This window comes from Paracoccidioides lutzii (genome assembly GCF_000150705.2).
Source record: "Paracoccidioides lutzii Pb01 unplaced genomic scaffold supercont2.15, whole genome shotgun sequence".
Taxonomy (NCBI): domain Eukaryota; kingdom Fungi; phylum Ascomycota; class Eurotiomycetes; order Onygenales; family Ajellomycetaceae; genus Paracoccidioides; species Paracoccidioides lutzii.
This window is the reverse complement of record NW_015440961.1, coordinates 458,240-477,988: the sequence shown is the minus strand read 5'-3', so window position 1 is coordinate 477,988 and position 19,749 is coordinate 458,240. Positions and strand designations below refer to the sequence as shown.

Genomic DNA, 19,749 nt, shown 5'->3' with positions numbered 1-19,749 from the left:
TTTTCTTAACGTGTTATTTCGAAAGCCCACCTCACTTTGTTCATGATATCGAGTACACCAAGTTTTTAACAGAAGGGAAAATCCTTCGATTCTAATGTATCAAATATTGTTACATTGACCACTCTTTTTTTCCTGCTGCTTTTCAGTGTTTTTTTTCCCCCCACTCATTGAAATGGGCGGGACAATACAATTGCCAGTTTGCGCTGAGAGAGATTTGTAACATGATGAGAATGCCAGCAGAATCAAAAAGCCCCTAACCAGTAGTACATTTATCTCTTCATTTTCTCAATCCCTTTCATTCATTCTTTGTTTTGTATGCGACGTGACTTTCCTTCCTCCGAAGTTACAACTTTTGCAGTTTCATGGCTGAATCGAATAATGTGGAGGCTCTGTTACACCACAACTACACCACAACTACACCTCCACCTCCACCTACACCTCCACCTACAACCCCCCCCCTCCTTGTGTCCTCCCTCTCGCCCTTATCTCTCCTGCCTAGTGGCTACTACGTACAGTATCCAACCCGAGGCTCACCCAAGTTACCCCCTGGTGCCTGTCTGTGCCAGTCCCGACATAAACTGGGGTTCCACGCACTTCTCTATTGTCCTCCATCTACCCCTCTGCCTCTGCGTTGCGTGGGTTGGGGCGGTGGAAGCGTTGTGGCGTAGTGACAATGACAATGGCTCTGACCCAGGGTGAAGGTAGGGACCCGAATTCACCTGATATGTTTTTTTTTTTTTTTGTGTTTTGCGCTGGCTAAATATTACATATCTCGGTTTGCGTGGTCTCTCGTCCGCTCTCCACGATGCTGTGACGACTTGCCGACAAGACGTTTGACTGGTTGGTTCCTTTTAGTTGCTCTGCCTCATGCGTTACAAGCGGGTTTGAATGAGCGGCCCAGGGGTTGGGAGGTCACGTGGGTGTTTGTATGTATCATAACCTGTCGGAGAACAGAACAGGGAAACGGGTATCGGATGTGTAAAACGTATTTGGATATTTTAATAAAAGGCGCAAAAGGTGGAAGACGAAGGAGAACAGTTAATTCTCGAAAAAGAGAGGGGAAAACCACCCCGCTGCAACTTGAATCGATGTGCTCCGCGAGTGAGAGTGACAATTTGCTCGCGGCTCCTTGGAGCTTTGTAGCTAGGCTGGGCAGCTCCCTCACCGCCTTTCGGTTGTGGGGGACAATTTTGACAAACTTTTTTTCGCTGCTCCAAAACATCGGGAAAAAAGAAAACCTTCCCACAACAACAACAACAACAACAACAACAACAACAACCAACCAACCAACCACCCAGAAAACTTGTTGCATCGTCGTCGACGTTCTCCCTCTCCCCTCTTCATTTCTTCTACTTTTACTGCTATCTACATCCCATCTCGGGTGCTATATAATAAGAGGAAAAGCAAAGGGGGATTTAAATTCCCTCTTCATGTCAAATCTTAGCCCACGTCACTGGAGAGGGGACACCACGATGAGAATATGATTCTGCGTCATCCAATTGCCTCTTCGTGCATTATTTGCTTACGGGCGCCGCCTCTGGAGTTGAATTTAATATCATTATATACTCCTAGATTGTATTGCAAGGGAGAGATTCGGAAATTCAGAACCACCTCTAACCGTGCGTGAAAATTGTGTAGTGGTGCAGTTCTGGCCTGCGTGTTTTTGTCGTTCACGGCTTTATCCGTACATCAATCTATATCCATATATACAGCTGCGGATTTCCGGGAAGTGCTGTGCATATCTGAAATCTCATATCTCCTTTATCCATCTCCCCCCATCCCATCCGGCCTGCCTGATCTGACACTGCCGTGACGATATCCACCTATCCTTCCGGGCGTCTAGGACGAAGAAAATCTTTTAAAAATCTCGATTAAAACTGAGAACGCCCCATACGAAATAAGATCCCTGCGAAAATGGTCTCTGCAGTCCCCGTCATCGAAGAAGCCATGGCTACTGCCCCTTCCATCTGCTCCAAACTGAAACCGTCAAAGTCCATCCTCAAATACCCCTCTTCCTCCTCTACCACGAGCATCATCGGCCAGAAGCGCAAGAGGATCGATATCAGCATGCCATCATCCGCCAGTGCAGACATACCCGCCTCATCCGACGCAGAATGCGATGATGGCAACGGGAATGCGAATGGGGATGGAAACGACGACGACGACGACGACGACGACGACGACGACGGAGCTGCAAGTCCCATAACACGCCCATCATTACCGTTGAAGAAACGGGCCCGTGTCAAGTTCGAAATGGACTTGCATAATGCTAGTGATAATAATGGTAATGGTAATGGCAATAGTAACGGCATGAACGGTGAGAAGAGTACGGCGATGGTACGCGAGGAGGTCCGAAGGGCTATCCAGCGCCACCTAAATGGCGATAGCGAGTTGTACGATCGTGTCAAGGAGATATTTACGGCGGATCCGAAGGAGCTGGAGGAGGATGGGTCGGCTGTGTATGACGTCCCGTCCCCGAAGGTGTTGAGGAATTACTTGCTGGGTCTGTTTTCCAACGTGTCCAGTCTTGATGGGAGGTGTAGTGGGCTTGTGCATGCTGTGCTGGCTAGTGAGTGGCTGGGAAGGGATGAAGGATATGTCAGGTTGTTTGTGAGGTTTCTGGGAACACTGGCGGCAGCTAGGGGGACGTATTTGAATTCCGTGTTGAGGATGCTGGTGGTGGGGCTGAGGCAGAGTGAGTTTCGCTATCCATTTTCTCTTGAGATTCTGTTTTGGACTTCTCGATTTTGTGGAAATAGCCTGGGCTAACTAACTATTCCTGTGCAGTTGATCCTCGCACTGGAAAGCTCCCTGGCTTCCCTGTTGTGTATCCGTCGGAAATGTACGCCCGAGTTCACATGGCGACCAGTTATATCGTTCAGCTTGTTCCCGCCGGCAGCAGCGCTTTGTCTCCCCTGATTGCATCTAGTTTTCCGCATGACACAGACTCCACAAAGGCGCATATTATCTATACACGGAACATCATTAAGATCATAGACTACGCTCCTGAACTCCGCTCGGAAATCCTTGCTCTGATTACTGAGAAGCTTGTCAAGCTCGACGTGCAGTTTCAAGTGGATCTAGAGGATGCAGACGAGGATATAGACGACGACAATGTCCCGGACATGTCCTCCCCTGAGGAAATTGCATTATGTGATGAGGATGGCAATGAGTCAGATACTGAGACTGCCGCCAGTGACGACGACGATGACGGCATGGCTGATACCGAAACCCAGCGTGCCAAAAAGCGCTCCGAAACCAAGCAAAAGATCGACTATATGATCGACATCCTATTCGAATACTACTCCTCACCCTTCACAAATGGCACGTTCGACGAAAAAGAAACAGCCAACGACCTTCTCCTCGCCCACTTCCAAACCATAATCCTCCCCACCTACCGCTCCCGCCACACGCAATTCCTCCTCTTCCACTACTCCCAATCCTCCCCAATCTTCATCGACCGCTTCGCCACCACCTGCGTGCAAATCATCTTCTCTAAATCTCAACCAACAATCCTCCGCCAATACGCCGCCGCCTACCTCGCTAGCTTCGTCGCCCGCGGCGCCCGCGTCTCCAGCGAAGTCGTCCGTGACGTCTTCGACCTGCTGGGTACGCATCTCCAAAGCCTCCAGTCCGAATACGAACCCAACTGCCGCGGTCCGGACCTAAAACGCTACGGACCCTTCTACTCCACCGCCCAAGCCCTCCTCTACATTTTCTGCTTCCGCTGGCGCGACCTCACCAACGCCGCGTTGGAAAACGACCTCTCCTTTCCTCCTTCCTCCTCCTCCCCGCACATTAACAATTTGGATCTCGACGACGTCCACTTCCCCCCGCAAATCAAAAACCTCCTCCGCCGCACCATCTACTCCAAACTCAACCCCCTAAAGGTCTGCTCCCCCTCCATCGTCTCCGAATTCGCCCGGCTCACCCACCACCTCTCCCTCATGTACATCTACCCGCTCATCGAGACGAATAAGAGGCTCCGCATCTCTTCATTCCGCAACCTGACGACGCTGGCGCTGGAGTCGCGGTTTGGGCAGGTGGAGAGGGAGATCAAAGCGGATGATGATGCGGGGCCGCTGCTTGATGCGTATTTTCCGTTTGATCCGTATCATTTGCCGAGGAGTCGGAGGTGGATTGTTGGGGATTATTTGGAGTGGAAGGGGATTCCGGGAGTGGATGAGAGGGGGGAGGGGGAGAGGGATGGAGATGGGGAAGGGAGTGAGAGGGGGTTTAGTGAGAGCGAGGAGGAAAGCGGGTCGGATGGGGATTAGGCTTGCGGCTCCTGACCTGGGCCCCCGTTCCTTTCTTTCTTTCTTTCATTTCTTTTTTCCCCCCTTCTTCTTCCCTTGACGATTTCTCTATTGAATTTGGTTGCCTAGAATGATGTTTCGAAATCTGCTTCATTTCCATATACTGAGGGGGTGGATTGGTCACATTTATTGGGATGATTTGTTGGGGTTTGGACATTTCCCTTTTTATCCTTTTTTTTACTATCAAGTTTTATTTTGAGAACATTTTTGTCTACATTCCATTTCGTGCTTAGCGTTTTATTTTGTTCTTTTAATTTTTTTTTTATGTTTGTTTATTTATTTATTTACTTTGTGATTATTTGGTTACTCCCTATCTCCCATTTTTCCTGGCGAGTGTATGTCCGTTCGTCTTGCCCCAAAGTCGTTGAAAACTGGACAAGTCTGTTTAGTGCGAGAAGAGCAAACCTGGGATAAATAAAAGTATGGCGAAGGGGGGTCTTTATGTGAACACGAGATTGAGTTACACTGTTGGTGGAATGTAGGTGCTGTACCTGGACACTAGATCAAGACAGAAGAATAGGATAATTAGCTGTAATCCACGTTGGAAATGAACAGATACATTCAAAGGAGATGAAACTTTGATAGCCCGAAAAAAAAAATCAACTGACGTTATAAACTATACAAACTATACTGCTCTATACTCCGTCATTAATACAAAATCCAATAGTAGTCTATAAAACAGGCACCTCTTCAAAATGCAAGAAAATAAATATAAATATAAAAAAAGGTATAAAAGAAAATGAAAAATCCAACAGATATGTATGCATATACCGAACCCAAAAAAAAAACCTTCATCTATCTCTACCTCCCCCTCTCAAAAATCCCCCTCATCTCCTCACAAGCCTCCTGATACAAAAGATCCACAGCCTCCTGATCCCTCAACGGATTCACGCTCTTATCCCACGCATGGCCCTGCCCCGCCACCATCATCGACCGCACCTTCTTACCCAAACCCTCCAACTTCTTCGCAAACTCCTGCCCTTCCTCCAACAACATATCCCACTCGCACACGTACAGAAACACATCCGCCGGCAGCGCCTCTGCCAGCATGGTATCCGTTGCACGCAGCGGGGAGGCGAAGGGGGATACCCGATCTTCCAATCTGGGGACGTAGGACTCGTCGAAGAGGTTTGTGAGGAAGCCCGGGAGGCGTTTGTCGGGGTTCTTGGAGCGGTTACGGCGGGTTTCGCGGGTTGTGACGAAATCGAGGATTGGGTACCAGGCGAAGATGCTTTGGAAGTTTATGCTGGGGGTTGGGGCTTGGGCTGGGGGGTGGTGAGTTTCTGGTTGTGGAAGGGAGTGTGTAGAGTGGTTCAGGTGGCTCAGGAGGAACTGGTTTGAGTCAATTTGGCCAAGGTCTTCGTAGCTATATCCGCTTGCTGGAGTATATACACCTGAAAATTGCTCCTGCTGTTGGTCCTGGTGTTGCTGGTGCTGCTGGTGATGGTGGTGATGCAGTTCGATGGTACGACGATATAACCGCAGCGGTACGGTGACGGCCAGATTCCCCCCCGCGGAAAACCCTGTGAGACTCACGCGGCTCATATCAAGCGAGAGCGCTTCGGAATTGGCTTCTAGATAGAGCAGAGCGTCAACGCCATCGTCTACGGCAGCCGGGAACGGGTTTTCAGGTGCCAGACGATAATCGACGCTCACAAAGACAGCTTTGGCGCGAGACACGGCTATTCGCGCCCAGCGGCAATCGTCAGTTGCAGAGCCGATAGTGAAGCCGCCGCCGTGGAAGTTTACGACCACGGGCCATCTTTTACCGTCCGCGGAGTTGGTCTGGTAGTTGGCCGGTGTGTAGAAGTGGAGGGTTATCATATCTTTTAGTTTAGAGAAGGAGGGAAGAGAACGGACATGGGGAGAGCACACGTAAGAGATGGGGGAGGAGGAAGGTTTAATGGTTCTGGTGAAGCATGGGATGGGCGGACTGGGGAATGGAATGTAGCCGTGCAATATCATGCCGATTTTCATGAGGATTCGGAGGGTTGTGGCTTTGATGCGCAGCCATAGGCGACTGGCTTGTTGGCGGTCATTTTGGGTCTGCTTTCTTGGTCCAGTAATGCATAATATATTCATGACCTTGAGATGGATTGCATAAGAACGAACGTGGGGGAGTATCGGAGCGAGCGAATGTTGGGATAACTATTGGATATACAGGTGATTTGTCTGATTTATCTCGAACTCAATTACATTGTTCGGTGCCTTTGAAGATGTAAACCATGGAAAACGGATGGGTGTATAGTTTGAGATCTCGAAGTCTAACGTCGTGCGGAGGTTTGGAAGGTTTAACGAGTGAACCGGCCAAGGAGGAGCGGGATTACGTCATCCTGCCACTGCCCGGTTTTGCGGAGTTTCAACTTGTGTAGTCGGTCAGGCATTCGAGAGGCTTCATGGTTGACAGACTTCTGATGGGCGGGCACAATGGGAGCCAATTCTCAGATCTATATTTCCTGTCGCACGCCTCCTCTAACGTCACCTAGCTGCCTTTCAGGGCCTTTTAGCTACTTTGGGATTTCTCTCTCAGAAATCCCCCAACCACGAAGTTGCATTTGTAACACTTATGTGGCGAAGTTGCCGGAATCGCAATGCCGTGAAAGACAGACAACTTTATGGGCCTCCACTAGGTATGGACGTACAAAGTACATACACACGTTTTGCCTTGGGAGCCTCGAAACAGCAGACTTGGTGACGGGACAGATCAATCGAACGAAGAAAGTCATTTTCCATTTTTGAACCGCTGTGCATTGATTCACACCATAAGGGCCCTCTGTTGCTGTTTACATACAGCAAACAAATAAACTACAAAAAGTTGCCACTGTGGTAGTGTCGCAGGTGAGGCCATCTCCTGGGAATCTACCCCACGGAAGGATTCGAGTATCAGCTGAGATAGTTATTGATCTTCCGAGAGTCGATAGACTCTTGAAGTTAAAAGGAGGCTAAGTATGTCTGATAGAAAATGTCTAGGGAGTCCGGCGTCTGCTTTAAGAATCTTTTTGCGAATACTGTAGCAGACAATTACACCCTTTTATGATGATGGGTTGTCATGATCTTCAACGATCGGCGTTTTCTTTGCTGGCTGGCACCTTGGTCTTTCTCCCGTTGTTCGGTCAAGTGCTATAACGACAACCCACTTCCGCGCCGATATACATAGTTAGCCATCCACCCTATTCACACGTAGGCATAGGGGATTGAAGATTTGATGAATGAATAATGTTGTTGGTCAGATAGTTAAAAAACCGAGGAAAACAGCGGTGACATAAGCATGACATCATTTCCCCGCCTGTCACGGAGAGCCCGCAAGTCTCCGGATTTGTTGCGCCCGTCAAAACCAATTTTACATTCTCGGGCTGTCATTGGTAAAATGAACATAAAACGAGAAAGAAAACAAAAAGGAGACATCTATCGTGAGATTTAGGCCTGATGACTCATATTCTTGTGTGGGGCTTATATGACGATTGTATCGACTTGTGAAGAACACCTTCGCACCTACGATGCCATCCGACTTGCCGAATCCCTGGCATTTTTGAGTAGTCAGCCCCAAAGAGCAACAATCCGGTACCCGCTCTCATTTTGTTCTGGTGCATTCCGTCTCGTTCTCGGTCATTTTGGATTACTATTAGTCGTTTTATATCCGAAATCCGGGAGATGCCTTGCATTTGCTTAGAAATGACGAAATGGGGTTCCGCTTCCGGCTCTTCCTTTGATTATATATTCCAACAGCCCCAGGAACAACTTTTTGAGACCTGACATGGTTTATAGCTATGAAGCATAGAAGGATTTGATCATAGGGGCTCAGCATACCTTGAAGTTTTAATTTTCTCAGATCTCAAGGATCCTTCTTGTCCAAGTACGTGTTGATGTATCTCCTCTTCGCTCATTTCACCCTCATCTCTCTGACCAACCCCTGTCGCCACGTTTGACACTAGTTGTTCTAGGCCATCAGAGCCAAATCAAGAAATCGGCAGCGGTTACGTCGTTTTCACACGAAGCTTGGTTGTTCTCCTTGTATCTTTGGACCTGGCATGGACCAAATACCACTGAGTGGTTTCCAGAGTTAAAATGGCGGCCGAACCCGCCCTCCCAGTCGTCGCGGAACGATCCTCCAAATCGACCGAAAAACACCAAAGGAATTTGTCTATCAACATGTCTATCAAAACAGCCCTGACAAAGCTGAAGGAAACAGCAAGGCCGTCTTCTGACAGTGAACATTCCCCGACTCGGAAAAGCCTAGCTAGCTTCTTCCTTGATAAAGATATCGCATCTTCCAGTGATGACTTATACAGCGATGATAGCGAAGGCATGAGTAAGAATGAGCGGAAACGAAGGGCACGGAGACAAAAACGGGAATCGAGAACGCGATTGAGCGGGGAACTTAGGGAACACTCTGAAACACGCAGGAAGGAACGTGAAGAGCAGGCGGCGAGGGAAGAAACTGAGGAGATAAAGGCTCATTATGGAGATTTACCATTGATGCAGTCTAGAGAGCGCCCACGGGAGAAACTATTTAAGTTTGACAATATCACGGTGGATTTGGTAGGTCAGGAGGTGATGTTTAGGGCCCGCGTGCATCATGTCCGACGTATGTCATCGAAATTGGTTTTCATCGTCTTTAGACAACAGATCATCACTTTTCAAGGAGTGCTAGCAGAAAAAGCTGGGAAAGTATCTACTTTTATGATCCAATGGGCTGAGCATATCCGTGTCGGCTCGATTGTCAAGGTGAAAGGGAAGCTTAGCAAGTCACTAGTGCCTGTTGTTGGATGCACAATCCATGACGTGGAGCTTGATATAGAGAAGCTTCATGTCATCGTTCGGAGGGAGGAACCGGTTCCATTCAGTGTTTACGAAGCAGAGCTCACAACTAGAGAGGAACATACCCACGATGGGCGGCGCAATCACATTCTGGACAAGACCCGTCTTTCCAACCGTATCCTGGACCTGCGCACTGACGCATCCCAATCCATATTTAGAATTCAGAGTGCAGTCAGCAATCTGTTCCACAGTGCATTGGATTCCCAAGGCTTCATTGAGATTCATACGCCGAAACTTCAGGGTTCCGCTACCGAGTCTGGTGCTAGCGTTTTCGAGGTCAACTACTTTTCAAGAGCGGCATATCTGGCCCAGAGTCCACAACTCGCTAAGCAAATGGCTATTGCGAGCGACTTCGAACGTGTGTACGAGATTGGCGCCGTGTTTCGTGCGGAGAATTCAAATACCCATCGCCATTTGACAGAATATACTGGTTTGGATATTGAAATGGCGATCGACGAACACTACCACGAAGCGCTTGAAGTTATCGACTGCGTCCTCAAAGAAATTTTCAAAGGAATTTATGTGCGATACCGACGAGAGGTGGATATCATCAAGCATCAGTTCCCCCACGAAGACCTGGTTTGGTTAGATAAGACTCCAGTTATCCGGTTCTCAGACGGCATTAAACTTCTTAATGACAGTGGATGGCGCCGGGATGGTGAAGAACTTCCAACCAACGAAGATTTGGGGACTCGAGATGAGATGAGATTAGGCGAATTGATTAAGGAGAAATATCACACCGATTATTACATCTTGGATAAGTACCCTCGGGTTGCAAGGCCATTCTATGCTATGGAAGATCCTGAGAACCCTGAATTCACCAACTCTTTCGATATTTTCGTCAGGGGTCAAGAAATTGTTTCCGGCGGCCAGCGCATTCACGATGAAAAGATACTCGAGAAACGAATGAGAGACGCTGGTATCGATCCCCTAACAATGGAGGACTACCTGGAGGGCTTCCGTTGGGGTGCTCCACCTCACGCCGGTGCTGGCATCGGTCTGGAAAGATTAATCATGTTGATCTTGAAATTGGGAAATATTCGACTGGCCTCTATGTTCCACAGAGACCCTAAGAGCTTCCCTGCCATCCCAGTCCCATCCATCCTCCCATACCCAGACTCATCCACTATCGAACCTCCGTGGGAGAAGGAAGAAAATAAACACCAGAACAACACCGATAAGCACCGCGAATTCCAGCCACTGGAGGAACTCATCGCCAACTACGGTGACGCAACGTCAACATCATGGCCAGATCCAAAGTATAAAATCTGGCGCGACCACAGCACTGGCGCCGCCGTCGCGTACGTTCCCAGCAGTCACGGCTTCGCAATCATTCCAGGCAACCCGCTCTGCGACCCCAGTCAATACCACAAAGTAGTCGTCCGCTTCCTCCGTTGGCTCAAAAGCGAAACACACATGAAACCCATTTGGATCCTCTGCTCACTTCCCCTCGAAGAGGTCTTGGGCGAAAAGCTGGGTTGGCGCACTCTTTCCTGCATTGGAGAGGCACGCATCGATCCATCCCGCAACCAAGCAGCAGCAGACGTGGATATTTCCAAGAAAATACGCCACGCGGAGCGCGAGGGCATCAAACTCCTTACTATCCCTACCGATAAACCACTGCCAGAAGACGTGACTTCGAAAATCGACGCACGCATCGCAGACTGGTGCGCCCACCGCAAGGGGCCGCAGATATATCTCTCGGAAATCAAGCCATGGCGAGACACGCGAAATTACCAGTACTACTACGCCGTCGACAAGGAAGGGACTATTTGTGCCTTTGTCGCATTGGCCCGGCTGGCGGGGAATAGCATGCAGATCAAATACAGCCTGGACTTCCCTGGGTCGCCGTCGGGGGCGATCGAGTCCCTCATCACCCATGCGATTCAGTCTGTGGCTAAGTCTGGCATTAAGTCACTCACTTTCGGTGCCGGGGCGTCGAACCACCTAACACAGGGACACAACATGTCTGGGGCAAAGGCTAAGTTGCTGCAGAGCACGTACGATACGCTTGTCAAGCAGTTTGGACTGAATCGCAAGACGGAGTTTAGAGTTAAGTTGGGTGCGTATGAGGAGCCGCTTTACATTGCTTACCCGCGCAATGGAATGGGTTCGAGGGGTATCAGGGCTATTTTGAATTTTTTGGAAGATTGATTCCTGTTTGTAAGGATTCTTGATGATGGTTATGATGATGATATGATGTCTACCTGAATGGGATGTTTTTTTGCGGCTGATAACTAATGACCACACGTGATCGATTATGAACCTGCCCCTTTCAATATTTTGTCCATACCACACTCCACCTGCTCATTTGGTTTCCCCTTAGAAATAATGCAACGAGATGCTTTGCACTTGGATACGTGCGGTTATATATATGAATGCATATCATGATATTCTAGATGTGGATTTTCTACTTTCTCATAGCTAAGCTTGATGGAATTACTCTGCTCCTTGCTTCGTTCTATCCGTAGACTAGAACAATTATATCAACCATCGGCGACGTGGTGTTGTTGATAGCTAGAAAGCATTAAGTTTAAGCATGGGGTTCTAACGGCGGTTCTGGCCAAATATATTGATACGTTTTGATAAAAACAGGCGAAATTGTGAGGTAAGTTAAAATATAAACGACAAAGAAGAACCCGCTCGGAAACTTGCGCCAACGGATAGAGAAAGTCCATAGCTCTAGTTGCACTGCAAAACTTTCAACCCTGCACTCGGAATGTCCTGCCGCTTGCGGTTTTTCTTTCCCGTTCCTCATTCTCCGGCCGGGCGCGATTGAGAACTGTGGTTTGCATTGTTAGATTCTTTTAACTGGATCTAAACTTGATACGAAAACGGTATGTACGTACCTTGCAGGAAGTCTGCTGTTCGTCTCCGCATTCTGGTGTGGATATAGGCCTGTTGCAGCGGTTAGCGGATAAGATAATGTAAATAAATCAAGATTATATGAGTACCTTTGAAGCCTTGATGTGGTAGTGGAAATAATCACGGAAGGTTTGGATGTGGGAAATATTCTCGCCGCGTCGTTGAACAGTTAAGTGTCGAGGGAAGAGGACTAGGTGAGATTGAGATGTTAGTTTCCAGAATAGCAGAGAGAAAGGAAGGTGGGTAACAAGGGATTAAAAGTACCAAAAGTAATGTAACCGAAGTCGTGGTCTCCGGAAGCCTTAACACCGGGAATTCCCTGGATTTCGAGAGGGGGGTCATGGCGGAAAAGCACTTGGGGTGCATTCTGGATCGCTCGTCTTCTCGCATCAACGAATTCCTGTATGATATGTCAGAAAAATGCCATGATTCCCGAGAGACTGTGATATCAGCAGATGCGGAACATACTTGCAAAAATACTTTGCCAAATATCTTATCAGTCTCATCTCGGAAAATTGTGCTGAAGATCACGGTCACTCTATCATGGCTGGCCTTGATGTATATTGCCTCCTGCTCCCGATAATGGATCGCCATAACCTCTCCACCTTCCTTTACACCCTGGGGCGCTGATTCAGAGGTAAATCTCGCAGCCTCCTCTTGCAGTTTCGCGCATTCGTCAAACGCTTTCTCAAATGGGGCAGCCATCACATTTCGTTTCATGAGCGCGATACGGTTCACCAAGTCTTCCCTAGCCTCCGGTTCAGCTGGGAGATTTTCCAGGTCCACTAGAATTGAAAAATCATATCCGGGCTCCGGGGAGACGATGAACGGGCCATATTCCCTCTCCAGAACACTTTGTGCCCCGTACTGCACCAGTTCTCGGAAGCATTTGACGGAGATGGAAATGAGGATTTTCGATTTCGTTTCAGGTGTAGAGAGGTGGAAAGTTACGCCGTCGAAGTCGGAAACAACTTGATCAATGGATACTGGGGGGGCTCTATGGCAGAAACACATTAGCAGTTGACAATTTTGTGGATGGCTCCGCATACCGAGAGGCGATAGGCGACTACGTATCAGAGTTAGCGGGGTCGGAGGGAGTGATGCGACATACCCAGAGAACCGCTCGGTTAAGAGGGATTGGATCAGGACATTTTGATAATCTAGAAGGAGCATGATTGCAGACTGGGGTTCATGACAACTTTACCGAAAAGCGTATTCTGTGAGACGAATGGCAGAGATATACCTCCCCAGGCAGTTGTTTGATGCACTGTTGATCAGCAAGCATCACCGCAAGCAACTGACGAAAGATGGACGGAAGGACACCTGCCACATTGGTCTGTGCTGCCAGCCGTAGCTTCCGTTCCGCCCAAGAAATGTAGCGCTGTGAGAGAACGCAACCCTAACAGCTGCCAAATTTCTGCTTGCACGCTGCCAGGCGCAAAAATGGTCAAGTCATACTTGTAAGTGAAGCTTCTAATGCAACAATTCCCCTACTTAATTTCCAGGAACTAATTTATTTTAATATATTAGGAAATTCGAGCCATCAAAGACTTTTGGACTCATTGCTTCTGCATCATCAAATGCGGTCTGGACGCCCGACGAATATGTCTCCGCCGAAACTCGCCAGACGGGCGCAGGACGAGCAGTCGTTGGCGCAGGAGAGGAAGTCATCTGCTGGGATGTAAAAAAGGGCGAACTGCTTAGCAAATGGCGGGATATCGATTGTAGTGCACAAGTTACGGTTATTTCGCAAAGCAAGACGGATCAGGACATTTTTGCCGTTGGGTAAGATTTTCTCTCCTCCCACCCCTTCCAACCTGAAAATATAATTTTAAATAAGATCTAACGATACATTGGTAAAAATAGGTATGAGGATGGCACAATCAGAATATGGGACTCGAGACTGGCGACGGTTATGATTTGTTTCAATGGCCATAAAACTGCCGTTACTCAACTAGCATTTGACGGTTCAGGAGTGCGGCTGGCCAGTGGCTCCAAGGACACAGATATTATAGTATGGGATTTAATCGCTGAGGTTGGGATTGTAAAACTACGCGGACACACAGATCAAATAACATCCATCAATTTTTTGACCGGATCGAGCCCCGTTGACGGTGACGGTGATTCCATAATACCAGGCAGCAATAACCAGGACCGCTTCCTCTTGAGTACGGGGAAAGATTCTTTGATCAAAATCTGGGATCTTTTGTCCCAGCACTGTATCGAAACGCATGTCGCTCAGAGCAATGGAGAATGTTGGTCTCTTGGACTCTCACCTGACCAGAGTGGATGTATTACTGGGGGTAACGATGGTGAACTTCGAGTGTGGTCCATTGATGCAAATGCCATGGACGCAGTAGCGAAAGAAACTGGGGCAACGGATGGGCGCAAAGTACTTGTGGACCGAGGCAATTTGTATCGACAGGGCAAGGACAGAACGATTGGCATCCACTTCCACCCGCGGTTAGATTACATTGCGGTTCATGGAGCTGAGAAATCGATAGAGATCTGGCGTATACGTACAGAGGCAGAGGTGCAGAAGAGTCTAGTAAGGAAGCGAAAACGGAGAAGGGAAAAGGCTGGAGAGCAAGGCGGTGAGAACGAGTTGGAGAATGGTGCAGATGTTGATAAATCAGACCCTATTTCCTCAGCTCCAATATCTGAGGTGTTCGTGTCCCATACTATTGTCAGAACGGGCGGGAAGATTCGCTCCGTGGACTGGATGGGCGGGAAGGGTCTTAAGTTACTTGCTGCAACAACGAACAACCAATTGGAGGTGTACCGTGTGACTGCTGCTGAAAAACGGAAAACGAAAGACAGCGATGAGACCGAGTACAGTCGCACATTTTCTGTGGATATGCCTGGCCACCGTACGGATATTCGATCGCTTGCATTGAGCTCTGACGATAGGATGCTGTCATCTGCTTCAAATGGAAGTTTGAAAATTTGGAACGTCCGGACGCAAACCTGCCTGCGAACTCTGGAATGCGGCTACTCCTTATGTTCTGCCTTTCTTCCCGGAGACAAAATAGTGGTGGTGGGTAATAAAAACGGGGACCTTGAAATGTTCGACATCGCCTCTTCTACGTTATTGGATACGATACAAGCACACGAGGGCCCGATATGGGCGCTACATGTTCATCCAGATGGAAAATCCATTGTTACTGGAAGTGCAGATAAGACCGCTAAATTCTGGGATTTCAAGGTTGTGCAAGAGGAGATTCTTGGCACGAAACGGACGACTCCTCGACTAAAGCTGGTTCACACGAGGACACTTAAAGTAAACGACGATATCCTCAGTATTCGGTTCTCTCCCGATGCGCGACTCATTGCAGTTGCTCTTTTGGATAATACCGTCAAGGTTTTTTTCGTCGATACCTTGAAGCTTTTCCTGATTTTGTATGGCCATAAACTTCCCGTCCTTAACATGGACATTTCATACGACAGCAAGTTAATCGTCACCTGTTCTGCGGATAAGAATGTGCGACTCTGGGGCTTAGATTTTGGCGATTGCCACAAGGCGTTCTTCGCACATCAAGACAGCATCATGGCAGTAGCCTTCATACCCAACAATAATGAAGGCAACGGCCATCACTTCTTCAGCGCTAGCAAGGATCATGTAATAAAGTATTGGGACGGCGATAAATTTGAGCAGATCCAAAAGCTTGGAGGGCATCATGGCGAAATATGGTCTCTAGCCGTTAGCCGCTCTGGAGAATTCATCGTTAGTGCAAGCCATGATAAAAGTATACGTATATGGGAGCAAACCGATGAGCAAATATTCCTGGAAGAAGAACGGGAGAAAGAACTCGAAGAGCTCTATGACAGCACACTGGCAACGTCACTTGATAGAGACGACGAGGTTGCAGAAGGGGAGCATAAAGCCGAGGCAGTCGCAGCTGGCAAGCAGACTGTTACGACTCTCATGGCGGGTGAGAAAATCGTGGAGGCCCTCGATCTAGGCATGGAGGACATCGAACTATTGCAGGAATGGAATGAGCTGAAACTAACAAATCCCAAAGCTGCACCACCGCCTCGCAACCCGGTATATTTAGCTCTTGGCAACATCTCTGCTGAACGCCATGTGCTCAGAGTCATACAAAAGATTCCAGCAGCCGCACTCCAAGATGCCCTCCTCGTTCTCCCCTTTTCAAAACTCCCGTCTCTGTTCACATTCATAAATATCTGGGCAAAGAACGGGTGGGAAATCCCACTTACCTGTCGCGTCCTGTTTTTCATGCTCAAGACGCATCATCGCCAGATTGTCGCGAGCAAAATGATGAGGCCCATGCTTGATGGTATTCGGGGGAATCTTCTTCGTGTCCTTACCAAGCAGAAAGATGAGATGGGATTTAACATCGCTGCGCTCAAGTTTATAAGCAACCAGGTCCGGCAGCGGGGGCGGTCGGACTACGTTGATGAGGAATTGTGGGAGAAGGAAGAAGAACGGGAGAAAGGAGGGAGTAAAAAACGGTATTTCGTGAACGTTTCGTAAGAGAATGCATTTCATTTGAGTGGGTTCAGTGTTACATATACATTTATATCTTTTCAGTTGTTGTTTGTAGCGTCTACATTGAAGGGGAGTTGGATAGGAACTGTCTCTCTTGGTCTAAAAACACAATGGCTCAAATAGGGCAAGTTTTAATGGGATAGATTTAATTGAAGCAATCAACTTTCATCCATGAAAACATCTTCTTCCTTTATTTTAATTTTTAATCAGCTAATATTAATAAAAACTTTTATCTCCAAAATTATATAGCTTTGACACATTAGAGGGAATATCAGCTGTTGCAGTTACTCCCGAAATCAACCAGACCGGCTTGATATCGAGTATGGTTGGAATATCCACCCTGGCCTCGGTAGGATTAGTCCAGCCATTGAGCACCAGCATGCACATGAACGCAGGATTCAGTATAATAGCTCACCTCACCAATGCGTCCATTCCATATTTGCTGGCAGGGAGATCTGCTGTAACCTAGATACCATTCCACCAACACAAGTTAGCCATCATACTCGACAACCCAAAATATTAAATGATGGTGAAATTGCAAGACAAAACAAGATGCCACAACATCACCGCATAATCCCAACTCCTGCTCCTCATTGGAGAGAGAGCAAGAGCAAATAAGATCACACGGTACATTGCGACGGCTTGTGTTTTCTCTTTTACTTTTCTCAGTAGAACCATTCTAAGCACCGACGACATGTTAATTAAATAACCGCCCCTCAATGAAACTTCAAACGCCATCCCATAGCAGAAAATCGGGAAATTTCACGCCCTTCCTCACCTCCCAATGAACATATGACGATGTAAATCGAAAAGTGAAGGGAGGAGGGGAAATTTTTCCAAATCTGCAGCTGGGGACGTGTTGCATTTGCGGCCCCATTGAGTTTGATAGTGACGGCATGTCATACCTCTTCCGGCTCTTCCTAAAATTGTATTCGGTTCTTGGATGTATCTCATCATGTCAAGTTTGTGGGTAGGCAGGTAAATAAGGCAATAGGGATAGGGAATTGGCCGACCTTTCGCACGGAGGAGAAAGGGTATCGCCGGGGAAATTGATGGGTTCTCACTTATTATTGCTAATTAGGATTAGAGCCTTTTGGATAACAAAGCCAGTGCTGGACTTCATAGGGAAAATCCGTTATTGTTTCAATTGTTTGTGTGCTTGTTGAAGAGTTTCAGATGTTGAGAAAACTCGAACAAAATTTCCAACCTGGTCTAATCCTAGGATCACGTGCAGCAATACCTCCGCAATCACCCAGGTGAATTTCTTTTTTTTGAGTATTAGTTTCTACATTTTCCCGGAACAAAACGATCAAAAAAATGTCCTCTAATATCATAAATTTTTAATCACAAAATATTTCTGATTCTCATACATGAAATAAAATAAATAAATAAATAATAATAAAATTATAAACTAAAGTGTTTCACTGAATGCGTACATATATTTTAACTTCAAAAAGTCTGAGGAATGCGCAGGCATTTTGCTTATTATGAGGCAAAAACCGTGGTTACTTTACAGCAGCGGAGCGGACAAGAGGCCCTGTTTTCCACCCCCTATGATCGTATGTTCTAGAATTAACTCTTCTTACCATGATGAACCCCAGGATATCAAAGCTATTGAAGAAATAGGGGATTTCGCATTAACCAATTATGACTGTGCGATTTTGTGTGAGGGAAGCTGGGTATGCGATGAAAAGACCTTCTAATGTAATATTCAACCGATGATTCAGAATGCCCTTACGCAACGCTATATTCCGAGTAAAGCAAAACTCCTTAAAATGAAGCATCCAAACGCTAGATCCCGCACATCCATAATTCGTAAAAAATATCATCATCGCGTAACGGCCTAGGGCAAGTGGAAGCCCAAACATCATGACGACTGCTTCATCGTCCCACATGCAGAACAAGTCCACCACTTCGTTTCCATGAAGGTACCACAAAAGGTGCATACCCAGCCAAGAGGCTTCTCGGAGGTTTTCTTTTCCAGTGACATAAGAGCATGTATGGCTTTGTCCGGCGGTTTTCGGGATGCTCCACCAGTGGGATGTCGCAGTTCAGCACGGGGCCGTTGCACTGGACGATCGGGGGCAGGGGACTTAAACACCTGCGGTCGTTCCGAGGCGCATGCATCACAACAGAGAAAGTTTGAAGGATTCACAAGGGTGCATATCGGGCATGCCCAGCTCTCTGGGTCGACGCTGTGGTCATTTGTCAGATCTATAAGGGGACTATCGGACGGCTTTCGTTGTGGCGTTGAATTGAATACAGGTTTCGTATCTTGGGGTACGGGTGGAGGCGGCAGTGACGAGCGGGGACCAGCAGGGTGGGAGGGACTCGGGGCAATATATGAGTTTCCATATTGCTCCCTTTCTTCCTCCTGAATCAGATCAATGTACGCTTGTATGATAGCTTGTTCATTCGCGTCTTCTTCTTCCGCCTTTGTTTTAAACCCATTTTTCGATGCCTCATCTGCCAATTTCTTTCCTTCACTCGTTCCACTAGCACAACCTTTTGTTACTGTGATTCGCCTCTGGACCGCATCTGCAATAACCTTCCGCATGTCTGTGCCACGTAGAATGGGAGTCCCGCCGACTTTCCTCCCGGACCCAGCTGTAAGGGTCTTCTGTTTATCAGCTGCAACACGGGCAAGGCGGCGAGCCTCATGGATGGGTATCCTTGCCCCACCGAGCCGTTTGCCTTCAGATAAGAAACCTTCACCGGTATAACCCTTCAGAGCAAGTTGCATATGCTCATCGCGAAGTTGGTTCCATAGAGCATGAAACTCCTGGTTGTGAGGGCCATGGACAATATGGCATAACCTGGATATGTTAAACCCTGCAAGTATCCATACGCGATCACTGGCAACTTACTCATGAAGCATAGTATCAAGAACCTGGTCTAGAGGGAGAAACTGGTTGTCGTCAAACGGATATCTTAGCCGCAGGCATATCTTCTCACCCCTATTTATGTTTATTCCAAGAAGACTGCGCTCTGGATAAAATTCAGCAAGCGTACCGACTCTCCAGCCACGCTGGCGCATTATTGGCTTGACAAGAGATGCGATTTTCCGCAGAGTTGTTAGGGCCTCCGCCTCTCGTGGTTTGTGTTTGAGATGCTCAAACTCGGAGACCAAAGGGTCAAACTCCCTCATTTTGAAGCAGGTTCACAAGAACAGAACGGAGAAAGGGATATTATAAATAATTATCAGATCCAAAAAAAGAAAGAAAGAAAGAAAGAAAGAAA

The 19,749-nt window shown here is 47.6% G+C and overlaps 6 protein-coding genes across 6 annotated transcripts; 3 read left to right on the top strand and 3 right to left on the bottom strand.

Annotated features, from left to right (window-relative positions):
* Positions 1–1,914: 1,914 nt before the first annotated feature.
* Positions 1,915–4,277, top strand: PAAG_05666 (hypothetical protein; the record flags this gene model as incomplete). Its single annotated transcript, XM_015845643.1, has 2 exons — positions 1,915–2,695; positions 2,788–4,277. 2 exons carry the CDS (start codon positions 1,915–1,917, stop codon positions 4,275–4,277), a joined length of 2,271 nt encoding a protein of 756 aa, XP_015699869.1.
* Positions 4,278–5,117: 840 nt separating this feature from the next.
* PAAG_05665 (hypothetical protein) lies at positions 5,118–6,398 on the bottom strand (the record flags this gene model as incomplete). Its single annotated transcript, XM_002792334.1, has 1 exon — positions 5,118–6,398. The coding sequence occupies one exon, from the start codon at positions 6,396–6,398 to the stop codon at positions 5,118–5,120; it is 1,281 nt and encodes a 426-aa protein (XP_002792380.1).
* Positions 6,399–8,381: 1,983 nt separating this feature from the next.
* On the top strand, positions 8,382–11,288 carry PAAG_05664 (aspartyl-tRNA synthetase; the record flags this gene model as incomplete). The annotated part of the gene is made up of 1 exon (XM_002792333.1): positions 8,382–11,288. The coding sequence occupies one exon, from the start codon at positions 8,382–8,384 to the stop codon at positions 11,286–11,288; it is 2,907 nt and encodes a 968-aa protein (XP_002792379.1).
* Positions 11,289–11,836: 548 nt separating this feature from the next.
* PAAG_05663 (ARP2/3 complex 34 kDa subunit) lies at positions 11,837–13,172 on the bottom strand (the record flags this gene model as incomplete). Its single annotated transcript, XM_002792332.2, has 6 exons — positions 11,837–11,916; positions 11,984–12,032; positions 12,089–12,189; positions 12,264–12,399; positions 12,468–12,996; positions 13,111–13,172. 6 exons carry the CDS (start codon positions 13,170–13,172, stop codon positions 11,837–11,839), a joined length of 957 nt encoding a protein of 318 aa, XP_002792378.1.
* Positions 13,173–13,442: 270 nt separating this feature from the next.
* PAAG_05662 (DOM34-interacting protein) lies at positions 13,443–16,494 on the top strand (the record flags this gene model as incomplete). Its single annotated transcript, XM_002792331.2, has 3 exons — positions 13,443–13,459; positions 13,530–13,784; positions 13,866–16,494. 3 exons carry the CDS (start codon positions 13,443–13,445, stop codon positions 16,492–16,494), a joined length of 2,901 nt encoding a protein of 966 aa, XP_002792377.1.
* Positions 16,495–18,376: 1,882 nt separating this feature from the next.
* On the bottom strand, positions 18,377–19,657 carry PAAG_05661 (zinc ion binding; the record flags this gene model as incomplete). Its single annotated transcript, XM_002792330.1, has 2 exons — positions 18,377–19,325; positions 19,377–19,657. The coding sequence occupies 2 exons, from the start codon at positions 19,655–19,657 to the stop codon at positions 18,377–18,379; spliced, it is 1,230 nt and encodes a 409-aa protein (XP_002792376.1).
* Positions 19,658–19,749: the final 92 nt, after the last annotated feature.